Source organism: Falco cherrug, chromosome 4 (assembly GCF_023634085.1).
Source record: "Falco cherrug isolate bFalChe1 chromosome 4, bFalChe1.pri, whole genome shotgun sequence".
NCBI classification, from domain to species: Eukaryota; Metazoa; Chordata; class Aves; order Falconiformes; family Falconidae; genus Falco; species Falco cherrug.
This window is the reverse complement of record NC_073700.1, coordinates 84,400,276-84,414,792: the sequence shown is the minus strand read 5'-3', so window position 1 is coordinate 84,414,792 and position 14,517 is coordinate 84,400,276. Positions and strand designations below refer to the sequence as shown.

General features: G+C 41.6%; 2 protein-coding genes across 3 annotated transcripts in view; both read right to left on the bottom strand.

The window, feature by feature from the left end:
- ABCB5 (ATP binding cassette subfamily B member 5) overlaps positions 1 to 7,192 on the bottom strand; it is a 58,976-nt gene extending 51,784 nt beyond the window's left edge. Inside the window, exon 1 of the mRNA XM_014284888.3 lies at positions 7,074 to 7,192. The gene's annotated coding sequence lies outside the window, so the exon portion shown is untranslated. The remainder of the gene's footprint in view (positions 1 to 7,073) is intronic.
- The window catches only part of ITGB8 (integrin subunit beta 8), a 69,230-nt gene continuing 61,810 nt past the window's right edge, over positions 7,098 to 14,517 (bottom strand). For both annotated transcript variants that reach the window (XM_055707341.1, XM_055707345.1), the window contains exon 15: positions 7,098 to 7,307. In XM_055707341.1, the coding sequence (XP_055563316.1) occupies positions 7,218 to 7,307 (90 nt within the window). In that variant the 3' untranslated portion in view covers positions 7,098 to 7,217. The remainder of the gene's footprint in view (positions 7,308 to 14,517) is intronic.

Here is a 14,517-nt window from a genome sequence, read left to right as displayed (position 1 = left end):
TGTGACAAGGTTTGCACAGGTCTTGCAGCCAAACATTTGTCAGAACTGGGCTTTACTCCAGGGTTACATGAACTCTGAATGCAGCAAGTTCTTTGTTAAAGGGAAAGCAGATTAAAATACAATGAGATCTTTCTAAAATTAATGACCTTAATTAATTTCTTGATTAGACCACTGATTTCTTATGTGAGGAAAATGTGCTAATTCTAGAGTACCTGCCATTTATTAATGCGTTTGCACACTACGTGGAGAAATGCAAGTCAAACTGGAGTAGGTGCAAATTTGCACAAATCTTGTGAAGGAATGCCTGGTCAAGCAAAGGGGGTGAGCATGAAGCTTTGTTTGAAGAAAAAAATTTTAATGTGCAGTGAAAAATTTCTCCAGGATCTGTTTTGCTTTTTGGAGACAGCTGTCCCCCAAAACAATATATTATCTTGTCCTAAACATGGCTAGATTGCAAGTTGACTTTATGTAAAGTTGACTTTATGTCATGCAAAGTTTGGGTGAATGCTTCCTGCTAGTCAGAAACTTTCTCATGCTTCAAGATCCTTTTCCAGGTGGATCTTTAGGCTCCAAAGCAAAATCCCTATGGATGGCTGCGGCTTTGGCTATAACGTGTAGCTGTAGTTATTGGAGGCACTATTGGAGGCATATTAGTGGCAGATCTAAACACAAGTGCTACTTAGAAATATGTGCTACTTAGAACTTCAGTCACCTCCTGGTCCAGCCTACAGGATTGATGGAGGTGGCCTTGATAATGAAACAGAATAGTTTGGCTTTTTAGTTAAGCTTGAAACTCATGTATTTAACTTCAAGTACAGCAGGACTGTATGTCTTTTTCTCTCCCACACAAGTAGTTTGCATAATTTTTGTCCATAAGCTGTTATCAATAATTATCATTAGTGTGTTTATCAGTTTGGGTATAACAACCAAAAATAATAAAATATTCATTTGCCCTTGGGAAAACAAAGCAGAACCATTCATATAAAGCATTAAAACATGGTTTGCTCCATTTACTGTGCACAGTTCCTGTCTCGTGGAACATTTGTTTCTTAGTATTTCATGCCCTAGTCATCAGGTTAATCATGAGACCTCACTGGCACTGAAAAAATCATAGGGCTTTCTAACTTTGTATTTATTATATGTTCAATACCTGAAAGAAGATAGAAAACATGGAAAACAGACTCTACTATGTAAGTCACGTAAAGAGGAGATGGCCAATTCAGAGAACTTGCAGACACACTGCGCACTTTCAGGAAACTAATAAAAAGGAGCCAAAAAAAAGGAGTAAAAGAAAGAAACAGCCCCAAACAAATGAAAACCAATGGCCCAGAAATGTTACAGCAGATAGTGCTTTTCCTGAAAGTTAATCATTTACTGCTGTTGCTTTCACTGAAATGCCGATTTCTTTCTGATGCACCATTCAAATGTTAGATAATGGAACTCCATGACATAAAAGAATGTATTTGGGTTTATCCCAAACTCAGTATCCAGCATTTTTGGAGGTTTGCTCAAGTTGGCTGTCTTCTTAGTTAAGTTTATTTTTCATATCTGCTTATCTCAAAATTGAAGGACCCAGCTAGCATTGCAAGTAGAAAAGCCAAAATGCTGTCAGAAAAAATTATGCTTATAGTATTTCTATATCACAGAGTGCAGTTAAATCTCTAAAGGAAGATTGCTTTGGAAAACTATAGCCTCCATTTGCAACCTGAGGATGTCCAGTTAGAAGTGCTTTTCAGGTTGCACCACAGTTCATGGTACAATTCTGTAATTATATTATTCAGGAAGGATTTTTCTTTATGCTGAAATTAGTTGAATGGGAACAGAAAAACATGGAATATTCTTTAAAAAAAAAAAAAGCATCTTCCTTCATAATTTAAATGATCCAAGCCTATATAGTCATAGTTAGCCTTCTACTTATGTATTCTAAGAGGAAGAGAAAACCAACCCTGCAAAGGCTGGTCCACAGATCACCTTGCTAAAAGCACCTGTCTAGCACCTGTCACTTCAGTCTAGCAATCCTGCCACACAAACAGTTTTTAAATTGCAGCAAAGTAACAAATTCCATGGGATAGTACATTTCAGCTAGATACCAATGCCTCCTACATTACTGGAGAAAAAATTGTTGAACCTACTTGCACCTGCAGAGTGGTGCAGCTGCCAGCAGCAGAGGTATTAAAGGATACTGTGCTCTATGTGATTAATGAAGGAGGCTGAGGTTAATATTGTGGAAAATATTCTGTTAGGTAATGAGCATATATGAACATTTCTTAAGTACTTGGTCATATCTGGATTGATGCTATTGTAAATGATTTTTGGGGCTTTTTTTTTTTTTTATTTCTTTAACAGGAGGCCACATAATGCAACAAGCATGTAGGAAGCTAACACAAAGAAGAGGTGGGCAATTATAGCTGAAGGGTAGAGGAGAGGGGAAGTGCTGGTGTGCAGAGAGGAAAGCTACGTAGCTTCAAGGGCAGTGGCAGCTGGCTGATGTGGCAGCTGTGTTGAAGCTGGCTTTTGATACGAGTAGTCTTGTCAGGTTCTGCATTTCCCATTGCAGGCAGGGGATGCTTGGGATGCATCAGCTTGGTTTGTGTAGCTTGAGCCGTTCCAAATAGATTTTTGTTACATTTTTGAGAGCACATTAGTTTAACCAAAAAATATTAGAAAATACTATGATCTGATGAATTTCATACCTTATGCAGCTTGAGATAATATTTATTCCATGTTATCTGAGCTGATACAGCACTTAATGACGATACAAAAGTACAGGCTGCTTTGGATTAGTCATTAAAGTATGGGTCTAGTATCAACTGGAAGACCTCTGAGGGATCCCCAGAAGAAAAGGGGGAAAAAGAAGGTTTGCCATAATAGAAGGTTTATCTTTTCATGTTAAGGACTCCAGATGAGTAGATTAAGTATTGTGTAAATGCCATAATTAACCAGTTTTTCACATTGACTGGATTTTGGGCTGTAAAAATTAATCAAGAAATTCACTGAAAAAGTATACAGAACATATGCAGAAATAGCTTAGCTATTGTTGGATGAGTAAAATGGGAAAAAAAAGAGGAAGCTCTAAGAGGGAAAAATTATCCAGCCTACTGTTGGGTAAAGTTTAGAAAGCAAACACATTTTCAGTCAGAATTTCTAGTGCTGTACAAATAAGCCCTTTGTAATAACAAGGAACCATAACTTGAAAATATGAATGGGACTGCATTTGAAAAGGAACAACACAAAATCAAATCAAACTTCTCACCTGTTCTGGTGATTTGTACTTTTTTATTGAACAAGTATCCTTGGCATTTGAAGCCTGGAGTTTTCCCAAAGCCTTCGAGTGCCTCCAAACCACCACAGGACTTGTTCAGTTTGACGAGGCTGGTTAGAAAGCAAACTGTGCAGCTGAGCAGCAACAGGATCAAGCCTTGCGCTGTCTTTCTGAGGTCTGGACCCTTGCTGGGTGGCACTGAGGTCCTGGAGACCCATCCCTGCTCCAGGCTCTTCATCTGCTGATTGAACTTAAAATACAAATACAGAGGCTGGAAGGGAAGGATAGCCTCTAGGGCTCTGCCTTCCTGTACTGCTAGCCTGGGGGTACAGCTGGCAATACCAGTACTGGAGAGGGTGAGTGAGGCGTAGTTCACATGGTCCTTTTACTCGCAAGGATGGCTGGGGAAGTTCTCCCAACCGAGAGTGGATCCAAACTGAAAATAAGCCTTCTCTTCTACGGAAAAATGTGGCTTCCTGCTGGCCAAAACAGTTTGTAAGCTTTTACCAAGTCATACATGTACTTCAGCCCCCCTCCCTAAAAAGGGAAAATCAGACCTGGGATTTCAAAAGTAGGATATTCTGATTTTCTTCAATTCTGGGTGATGGCTTCTTACATTTTTTCCTCTGATTTTTTAGAAATAGGCTTTTCCTTTCCTTTTTCTCCTCAAATATAGCACTCTAACACTTTTTTTTTTCCTGGGGAAACTTCTGTCAAAAAATTTTTTTCAGCTTCTGGGTTGTTTTGATAAGAGAATTTAAGCTTGGTTTGGCCCCCAAACCCGATTATTTCCCCAAACCTGCTACTGTACTTTATTCAAATGGAAAGAAGAACAATTCCATCATTTATTTCTTTTTTCCAATAACTTATCAACAACTTATTCACTAATTGTGGAGAACAAGGCTGGGAGCCCATTCACTGTTGAATTTGCTTATAGTATGGTGAGGAAGAAGAACTCTTAATGGAAAAAGGTGGGTTTTTTTCAAGTGCCCAATGACTAGTGGCTGCTGTGTGGTGAATGTTTGAAAATGCCACCTTATACTTGGGAGCAGACACATTTGTCAACGTTGTCACTGGTACCTGTGATTGCATTTTGGACAGGTACAGCAGACTGTACTGTCCAGTATGAATGGCTGTATTTTTCTTCAGAACTCATAAATTCAATGTCAGTGGGGGAGGAGAGGAGGGCTTCTTGCACAGCAGGTTTTCCAGTCCTACAGAACAAACTACCTTCAGCTCTGGAAATATCTGCAATTAAAAGCAGCAATGATGTGGGAATAAGCTCCACATCTGCTTGCACTCAGCATTTAATCCACCCTGAGGCAGACAGGAACCTACCTACTCACTGCCAGCAAAGCCACATCCCTGCAGCTGACCTCAGACAAGTTCTTGTTCTTGGGTGTCCCCTGTCACAAATTCATTGTTGCCTTGCCCTAACTTCCTTACTTTCTCTCCCTAAAATTAAACACTTCCTTTTCCTACCTTGTGTTAACAGATTTATTTAAGTCATACAGCTCCATGTATTGCATCTGACATGAAAAGTCTGGATGTTGGTTAGGGCATCTTTCTGCCACTTTAATAGAAGTAAAGGAAATACACTAATGCAATCCCATTGTCCTTGGTAAAAGGCAACTGGATTGCTAAGCAGCAGTGTTCGATGTGGTGCCGCCAGTTCCCAGATCCTGCCAGAAAATGCTCAGCAAAAGCCTTTGTTCTAGTCTTTAGAGAGAAATTAAGGCAGCCCATTAAAAATAATAAAAAAGTAAATGAATAACCGATTATGTGACTACAAGTTCCTAAGCCTGTGATTTTATCTCAGAAGAAGCTGGCAATGGTTCTGTGCCCATTTTATTTTACAAAAGGATTTTGGAATTAAAAACTCCATTAGAACTTGCACAGTCAATTTTTGCAGGCAGAAAACTTTCAGCTGAACTTTGTTCAACCTGTTTGTTGCACATGCATTTTGTGCTAGTGACATGACAACAGCTACAAGAGATCATAGGCAAACCGAGCCCATAATGCTACTCTGCCCTTGGGATTTTCTCTCCTGTCCCAATGCTGGCCTGATGGTGATGTCCACCAAACTGACTGTTACCAATTTTAATTTACAGGATCAGGGTGAAATGTCTATTTGGACAGAGGAGCTCCCAACGGTTTGGAAGGGAATTGCAAGAGAGGGAACTACATATCTGTGTAATTGTGGGAGATATCTGCCTCTCATTCAAAACATAAATACTTTTATTTTGCGACACTTTTGATCCATGGTAAAAATTTATTTGCCCAGGAACTCCTACAGTAAGGTGAGCTAAAATTTGCATTAACCTTGCTCCTTTGTGCCTGGTTTCTCTTTTTACTCTGCTGACCTTACCCCAGAAAATCTTCATCGTTTTGCCCTTCATCTTCACATTGTATCATTCATGGTGATGAGTATTCGCAGTGCTGGTACTCCCACTGTTTTGGACTAACTCAAATTAAAGCACTTTGGTGACTTAAAGTGTATCTACAGAAAAAGGCCTGGTTTCCACATTGCTCTGCCCCTGCCCTGACACAGCCTTAGCCCCATGATGTTTCTGTATGCAGTGTGACATGCTCCATGGGGCGCGGGACCTCTCTTTCCTGCTGGTGATCCACCTTGGACAGCCACCACTTGGCCTCGCACATGGAAGCATGTGCTAGTGCACATCTGCCCCACTGCTGGGTTCTTTCTGGATGACCCCAGAAGACCTGCTTGCACTTTGCTCACCTGAGCCTGGGGACCTTGGGGTGAGTCATCCCTAAATGGGACAAAGGTATTTCCATAAAGATCTCCCATAAAAGCAGTATGAAATTGTATCAAACTCCCTAAGAACAACAGAAAATCAAACCCGTCAAAATAAACAGCAATTCATCAAATCAACCAAAATCAGGCAGAAATGAAGCCTGCGAGCTTTCAACCAGAGAAATTTTTTTAGAAGCCATGAAAGCTACAGCAGTGCTGGGGCTACTTTGATCTGTAAGTTACACCATGTGTGGTTGTTACTAACATTGACTGAGGATCATCTCTCAATGAGAGTTTATGCCTCTTGTAATCATTTGTAATCATTTGCCTTATTGGTAACTCCACCTGTAACCAGACAATGTGTGTTTATGGCTCATCATGGTTAGGCATGTATAAAAACCAGTCCTTGAACCAACACTTTACACATTAGATGTTGTCAGGGGCAGAGGAATAGTTTTAAGGAAACAACTTACAAAACTCCTTGCTTTGTCATAAGAAGGCCAATGCCAGATGTGGTGGGCAAAAGCCTGTACCTTTTAACACTATCAATATTTTAATAACCCATAGCTTGTCTACTTAATTGTTCCACTTCCTCTTCAAAAGGTTAGTGATGCTGCAGGTGTGGAAGAAGACAATGAGAGAATGGGAAGTTTTGGAGGCAGCTTCATGAAAGGTTAAGGTCAGGTAGCCTCTTACAAATTGGGATTATCCTTCAGGTAGTCTGCTTCTCTTCACAGTTATGTTATATAAATCAGTAATCACAGCAACAGAAATACTTCTAGGAGAACAGGACTGTTAGAAAGAATTTGGAGAGCTGTTGCATCTCTGAGACTCTGCACCAGTACTGAAAGCAGGCAGTAACTGCTGACTGGGTCTTGAGCTTTTGATGCAACATACTACTGAAGACTTTTAAAGTAAAGCCATAATTTCTCTAAAAGTGAACATGAATTCCTAAGACAAGAGAATCTTAGACATGAAAAGTCCACTGGAAAACACAGCAGGAAAATTATATGTGGGACAACAGTACTACAAATGAGGAAAAAGTCTATTTACCGTAACCTTAGATGGTGAGTGAACATGTCACCAAGTAGCTGTAGATCTGGATATGAACACGAAACAGTGCATCCAAAAGCAAGCTTGTTGCTGAGTTCTGATAGTTTATTCCTGAAGCTGCCTTCCTGTCCGAAGTGTTAGGAGTCAGAGCTGCAATGGGTACGCATGCTCATTACTTCTGAATAACGAGACAGCACAAAAAGAGGTTTGGCATCCTCCCCTGGGTGGTGACCACTGCAAGAGAAATTAATTACTGAGAGCAATTTGTGTCAGAGTAACTCACAAATACTACTGCCACAGAAGAATTCATAGCCGGAAGAGGACAGAGAATCATCTCTGACGATTGCCTTTGACAAAGTTTCCTCCTTACAAACTTGATATCATGACAATTTCTTTTTACAATAAATGAAAACATCCATTTCATGCTGTGCTAATAAATGTGTCCTAAGAAGAGGTCAGGCTTGGCTGTTGTCTTCTGCTATAGATAAGTCAAAGATGGGACAAACATAACAGTCCTAGAAAGCATGAGCCTGACTCATCACTGTGTTTCTGCTTTTACAGAGCAGACCCTGGAAGATGGCCCAGGCATATCAAAACTGTTAGAGATTAGTTTTAACTTCAACAGGAGTTTGTGCCTGCAGAGCCAAGAACTCCCTGAGAATGGACACGGGCACCCAGGCTTAGGAAGGCAAAAAAGAACAGGAAAGGAGTGGAGGGACTTAATTAGAGAACCGTGAAAACCCAGCACACAAGGAATCTGAACACAGTGGGGTAACAAGATACGCATAACCCAGTGGACTGAAAGCTCACCCATCTTGCTTGCAGGTCCAGCCTAGCTCTAACTTTGCATCAACAGGGTGCATTTATGAGGCAGGGGGCATTTAGCATGCCTTCTGCCCCTTCTGCTTTCTTGTCACCAGGCACACAATTCATCTGCTAATCATGCACAGCCACAAGGGACTGCACCAGCTTGGGGTGGTATGTAAGATTATGAAAACCACTAAGTATCATGAAGAGACCAGCTTTGAGTTTTTTCTGGGTAATAGATACCATGGAGAACTTTCAAAAACCCCAAACTCCTTTATAGGCCTTTCAGGAAATCTCCCCCACCAAGTCTAACACTCAGGAGTTCATGCAAATTGGAAAGCTCCTGTAACAACCTCTGTGAGAGAGACTTGCTCTAGCTAATCATCAAGGCCTTATCTCCTTCCTGCTCAGAGCTGACTCAAAAAGCTGTGCCAATGCTTCTACCAATACGGTGAGAATGGACAAACATCCCTACCAGCACTTCTTTTCATTTGGCTCATTATTAACTGCATGGCCAGGGTATTAGCCATGTTAAAACACTAGTACCGCTTTCTTCTCTTGGTGCTAAATATGATGAGTGCAGTATACTATAGAACCATAAAATACTCATCTAGGCTGTAAGAAAGAGTTAAGCTTTCCCAGACCACAGTAGGTCATCTGTCCAGTAAAAATTCTTCAGTAAAAATTCAATAACATTTCTTCAAAAGGTCTCAAACTGATTTTTTTCTCTCCTTTGATCTGAACCATGGTCGTTGCAGCAAAGCTGATCTCAGCCACAAATCTGTTTCCACACCTGGCTCCAACTTCAGCTGGATTTGATCAACGTGCTCCATGCAGGAGAGGTGGCAGAGGTCTGCCCGGCAGACACACGCTCAGTGGGAGTGAAATAGTGACGACTGTCAGCGCTTTCCTTCTTCAAAGGGCTCCAGAACAGTGAATTCTTCATCTGCCCTGGGAGGCTGGGTCTTGCTCTTGGGGAGGATTTTTCTTCCCCCTCTGCCCCCCCTTTATCTATTTCTGAGAATAGATTTGTATATATTATAAATAATATGATACAATGTAATATATACAATACAACATAACATAGCATAACATAATATAAATAATCTATATATAGTATATTGTATGTAATCTCTCTCGCATATGAAGAACTAGTGATATTTAAAATAAAAGCGGTAGTATGAACGTTCTTTCCAGGTGTGGAGGCATGGTGTGAACAAGCACTGTTTTGTAAATGCGCTGCGTGCATCACGGGCAAAGTATCTCACACAACATTTTCAAAAGCGACCAGTGATTTCGCTGCCTTGTTTTTAAGAAGCCTTGAAAATGCTGGATTCTTGCCAGGAGAAAAGTTGTTTGAAGTCCTTCTTAGATAGGCCCTCTAGAAGTCGACACTCTCTAAATCTATAGCCACCTTCTAAACTTCAGGCCAAGATATAATTTTGTTTAGATCAAAGAGTTTCCTTGTGGGAAAGCCTTCCTGTGTCTCTGTAGCAAAAGGATTATCAGCATGTTAACTAATCTCTCGTATCACAGCATGGCGGAGTACTTCAGGCACTGATGTGCAGTGATTCATGTCCCCAGAAGGCAGGGCAGCACTACACAGAGATTTCCCTGGAAGTTCTTCTTGGCATAGGGGAAATTGCTGCTTGTGTTCAAGAAAATATGTTGGGAAATAATCCTCGAAGAACCACATTGAGATACAGTGAGTCACGCCTATGTTGGGAATGTAGTGGAGAAGGGGGATGGGGAGGACATTCCAGAATGGGGACTGGATTGGCTGCTGTAGCTGGAGTCCGGTGCTTTGCTTGGGATCACAGCATGTGTTTATGCCACTCCTGGAAGGACTCCACAGCTGGACTGTGCAGAGACCAGGAAACTGAAAAACTGCAACTAAAGTCAAGTGAAAATAGATGACGGTCTGTCTGTTAAGAGAGAGGCGGCCAGGCATTCCCCTCCCCTTTGCTGCCAGGGTCATGGAGAGCACAGGGCTCCTGTACGAGAATCAAGCTGTGATGTACGCTGGGACAGTGAGATTTCCCTTCGTGAGCTGCACTCACAGCATGAGGACCCCGCTCTATCTTGATGACGCACTTTTTCTCAAGGTGACGGTCCCTGGGATGTGCAACTTTACCTGCACAAAGCTACTGTTTCAGGGGAATGGAAAGTCTCAAAGCACCGTAGTAGGAACAAGGAGCCAGCATAGTCCATCAGAATCCCTTCCCCTTCTTCAACACCATAGCAACTGCGTAGCGTTATACATGTTTGAGCCTCTTCCCTTGCATTTCCCCTCCACTGAGCACCTTCTGCTTGTTATTTTCTTTCCCATGTGCTGCTTTCGTCCAAATCGGAGGCTTCACGTGGATGCCAGAAATCGATTTGCGCTATGAGGCTTCCCCCCAAAACAGGCTTGTGGTTCGTCAGCAAACCTTTGCAATCAGGAAGCTCCTTCTCCTCAGCGGTGAGTACAGCGGACTTTGGTTTGGAAATGAGAAGACCTTTCCCAAGTTGTGACTCATGGCCATGTTTCCCATTGCACTCAATACAGACTCGGGCAGCACCAGATCTCACCTTGTCTCCACAGAATTACTTTAGAAATTATGGTGGTGAAATGAGTGAGACTGATCGTATAGGAATGTAATCATACTGCAGGATTATTTTGTCATACTTTTTGCCCCCTCTGACTTTTCCTTTCAGTCACAGAGATATTTCACAAACCGATTTATAAACTCAGTTACGGTTATTATTACAAAAAGTTGTACTGGGAGCACTTCAGCAAAGGTTCTGCCATGGTCTGTGGGCACAGCAGACCAGCTAGGTCAAGAGCTGTTTTTCTTGGCTCACTGTTGTCAATGGTCCGTGACATTTGATGATAGGATGTGTAGTAACCTGTAACTTAATCTTATTCATCCAGAAGGGTATATGGCACATCTTTCTTCTCTTTTGAGCCTTCAGCCCGAGTAGGATATTAGAAAAAAAGTGTGACTAGAATAAATGTTTATAATGTATTAATGGGATGCAGCAATAGAATGAACATTGTAAATTACAGTAATTACAGACTTTCTGAATAAGAAACAAGAAATACCAAATGGTCATGTGGAAGGAGAAGAAATGAGTTAACCTAGCTAGCCACTGGATGGCACAATTGCTCTATTTAACTATTGCAAAACTGGGTTGTTTTTTTCTTCAGATGCAAGGGAATAAACAAATCAAGCCAGGTGCAAGGTAGTTATTTACAGTCTAATAAACCAAACTAGAAAACCAAAGTCATACACCAAGTAGGAAGTAGAGTTTGTCATTGCACTATTTATGATTTCCTGCAAACACTACTGCTTTAACAGATCAATCAACCAAAACAACTATTTGAGCAACTGAAATAACACTGAACTTTGTTTTCCCTCCTGCTTATGCAGCTCCAATGTCTTGAGATTCATGAAAAAAAAAAGAAAAAAGAAGAAAAAAAAAATGGCTGAACATGTAGAAGTATAAAGGACTAAGAAAATGAAATTAAGCTTCTTGACCAAATACTTATTTTTTTAAAAAAATAAGTTACAATTAATAGGTCTAAACATTGAAATTATGAAAGTGTCCCTGATTTCCCAGTTGAGTTTTTTGAAACAACATTGCCTATTTTGTTTCAAGGCCTCTGTTTCATGGTGTTCAGTGTACTGTAATTACTTGATTTATTTTTTTTTGCTGACATTCTTTGGATCCACACCTTTTTTTCCTCCTTGCGGAAAAGCGGGTAAGATTTCTGTAAGTCATAACATGTAAAGCTATGATGTTTACCTCCAGTGAGATATGTTGGTAGTTATATAAGCAGTATTTCGAAAAATGCAGACATATAAGGATGATAGTCAACCTTGGTAGTACAATAATAATACACAGCAAGAGCAGCAGCATCCTTTTGATGGGCTTTACTGGCAGCCTGTTGCTCATATGGGACCCCTCCTCCCCAACTCCATTTTCAGCTGTGATTTTGACTGTTTTCATGGGGAGATACAAACCTAGTGACAACTGCAAAGTGGGTGGGCACCACTGTTTGCTCAGATCAACCACACAGAAAAGCTTAAGGACTGCTGATTTAACTTTTATTGTGGTTTTCTGAAAAATAACAATTAAAAAAAAACAGGAGAAAGAGAGATTTGCACGATCACATAGTTTTTCAGTTGGCCATTTGCCTTTAATAACTTCTGAAAGATGACAGCAGCCTACAGTTCTTAAATATAGAATTTTCTCCCAGTTTGGGATGGAATAAAATGGTACCTGGGGACAGAAGACATGGAAACAGCAGTGTCCCCTTACTGTTTCCGCAAGCTGGCTGTGGCTGGCCTGTCAGCACACCAGCCTGATGATCAGCGCATGCATTGCTTCAGCCTCTGGTCTGCCACCCAAAAAAACCAGGGACACAAGAGAGGCTGCTGGGGTTAACATGGAAAGATGAGGAGACTTCTGGTGGATGGAGAGCAACCAGACTTCATCGGATCCATTACTCATTTTTTTTGACTTATTTTAAAGTCTGAAAGGTACAATCAGTTGCCTAGTTTCAGATGCACATCAAAATACAAGGAGATAAATAACAGTCCCTATGAAGGCTGTAGAAGCACAATGCCGTGATGGAAAGGCTGAGAGTAGCTCCAAGGGTTTGCATGTGGAAACAGTGGCACGTGGCCAGTTCCAAATCCCAGAGATACTGCTCTTAGAGCAAAATAAATTCTTTAATAGGCATAATTCAAAACCAGAAGAATAAACAGTATTTGTATGAATAGCTGACCGGTTCATGTGTGGAGGAGGGATCCCCTTGACAGGGAAAAGAAGTAGTACCCGAGACCTAAAACCACTGGATGAAACTGAAAAAAATCCTGTACTTAATATTACCAAAGACTCCTACACAAACCCAAGGCATGAGCATAAAAGAAGAGCTCACTTTTCTGTAAGGAGAAGAAAAGTCCTAGCACACCATCAGTCTCTAGCGCACAAGTCGGCTCTCCTATAGAAGGCATATGAGTTAGGAATCCTCATTCTTTCTCCTCAGAACATTTAAAATACAGAAAAAGAGGCAAAGAGGAGTATGATACACTAATAGAGAGGACAGCGGCTGGCTCATGTGTATGCTGCTGAGCAGAGGGGCCGTGATGATGGGGCACTGGTTGAAGTGCCCAGATCCTGAGCTGGGGCTGGGATTCCCCCATGGGGCTCCTCCTGAGCTGGCCCGAGCTGGCCCTGGCCCCTGGCACTGCTATGATGCTCTCATCCTCCTCCTGGTTTATAAACCAGCTGCTACAGAAAGTGGGGAGGAAAGCATGATAGGTCAGAGAGGTCCAACTGGGTTTTTTTTTGGCTGGGTGGGTCCTATGCAGCACTCTACCCTCCTGCCCTCCCACTGCTCCGCATGCATCTGTGCCTGTCTGCATGGCCTTCCCCAAATGATGGAGAGTGGGTTCCTACCTGTCACCCCAGGGTTACTACCGAATGCCCCCAAACCAATGCTCCTATTGTCCATACCATCCCAAATGGATCATCCTGACTTCAGAGGACACCTGGGGTGGGGACTGCCTTTTTGTTTGGGGCTTGTGCTGCCCACGGCACAACGGGTGATAAACCAGGATCTGGGCTGGCCTTGTGGTACAACTAGTAACCCCAGTTTGAACGGAGTTAAAGGTACACTCAGAGTTATTTGGATCTACTGAAACTGCAGGCAAAATGAGCAGGTTTTTGGTGTCCCTGAATTTAAAGCTTTGAGCATAATAGCCTTCCATTCTAGACTATCAGTGCTTATTTCTCATAAAGAATTTAAAGCAATTGTCAGGAGGATAGAGCCCATAAAATAAATATACTGTAGAGCCCTAATTTATTCTCAGAGCTTTACTGATGCCGCAACCCACAAACAGCAACAGATCCCTTTGTGTAAATCAAAGCGTATATTTGGTTACAACCATCTGTTTACAGTGCATAGCTCTGAGCCCCGATTCATTATGGCGTAACTCCAGTTTTGTAAATGGCACTTAGATTAACACTGAATGATGCTTGGATGGACCTGGCTTTTTAATGTTTAATAGTTTGTTTTTCCTTAACTATCAGAGTTATTACCTGTTTCAAAAGTAACAGTTGAGTGCAATGTTCATGTCCATGAGTCCACTAGAAGAAAGGCACTGCAGGTCTCCTACCACTGCCTAAGTAAAGGACTGTGACTATGGACTAAGAGTTGGAACATGTTATAAAACCGAAGTATTGGGCAATGTATTCAGGATAGTTAATATTTTTCATGGTGTGCTAATTTGTCATGTGAATACTTAAATGTGTGATAGCTTTGTGGGATGTAAATATGGCATCTATAGGAAGTTAATGAGTGCATCTGTACTGGCAAGCTGGTGTCTTTCATGTTTTGCTTCAAAGCCATGTTCTCCTGGTCACCCAAAAGGCTCATGTCCATCTGAAACAAGCCAAGTGGCTTCCCAGTAGAGACAACTTTACTCATGACACACTGCTGTCACCTTCCCTGCAATGCCAAAATGACAGGTCTGTGCTACACAGTTTACAAGTGAACATCCTGGCTGGAGGCACAAAGGGCTCTTCTGACACCAGTGACAAAACAGTGCAAAGGAAGCCAGTATAAGCTGTCCTTAGGTGGCTACCT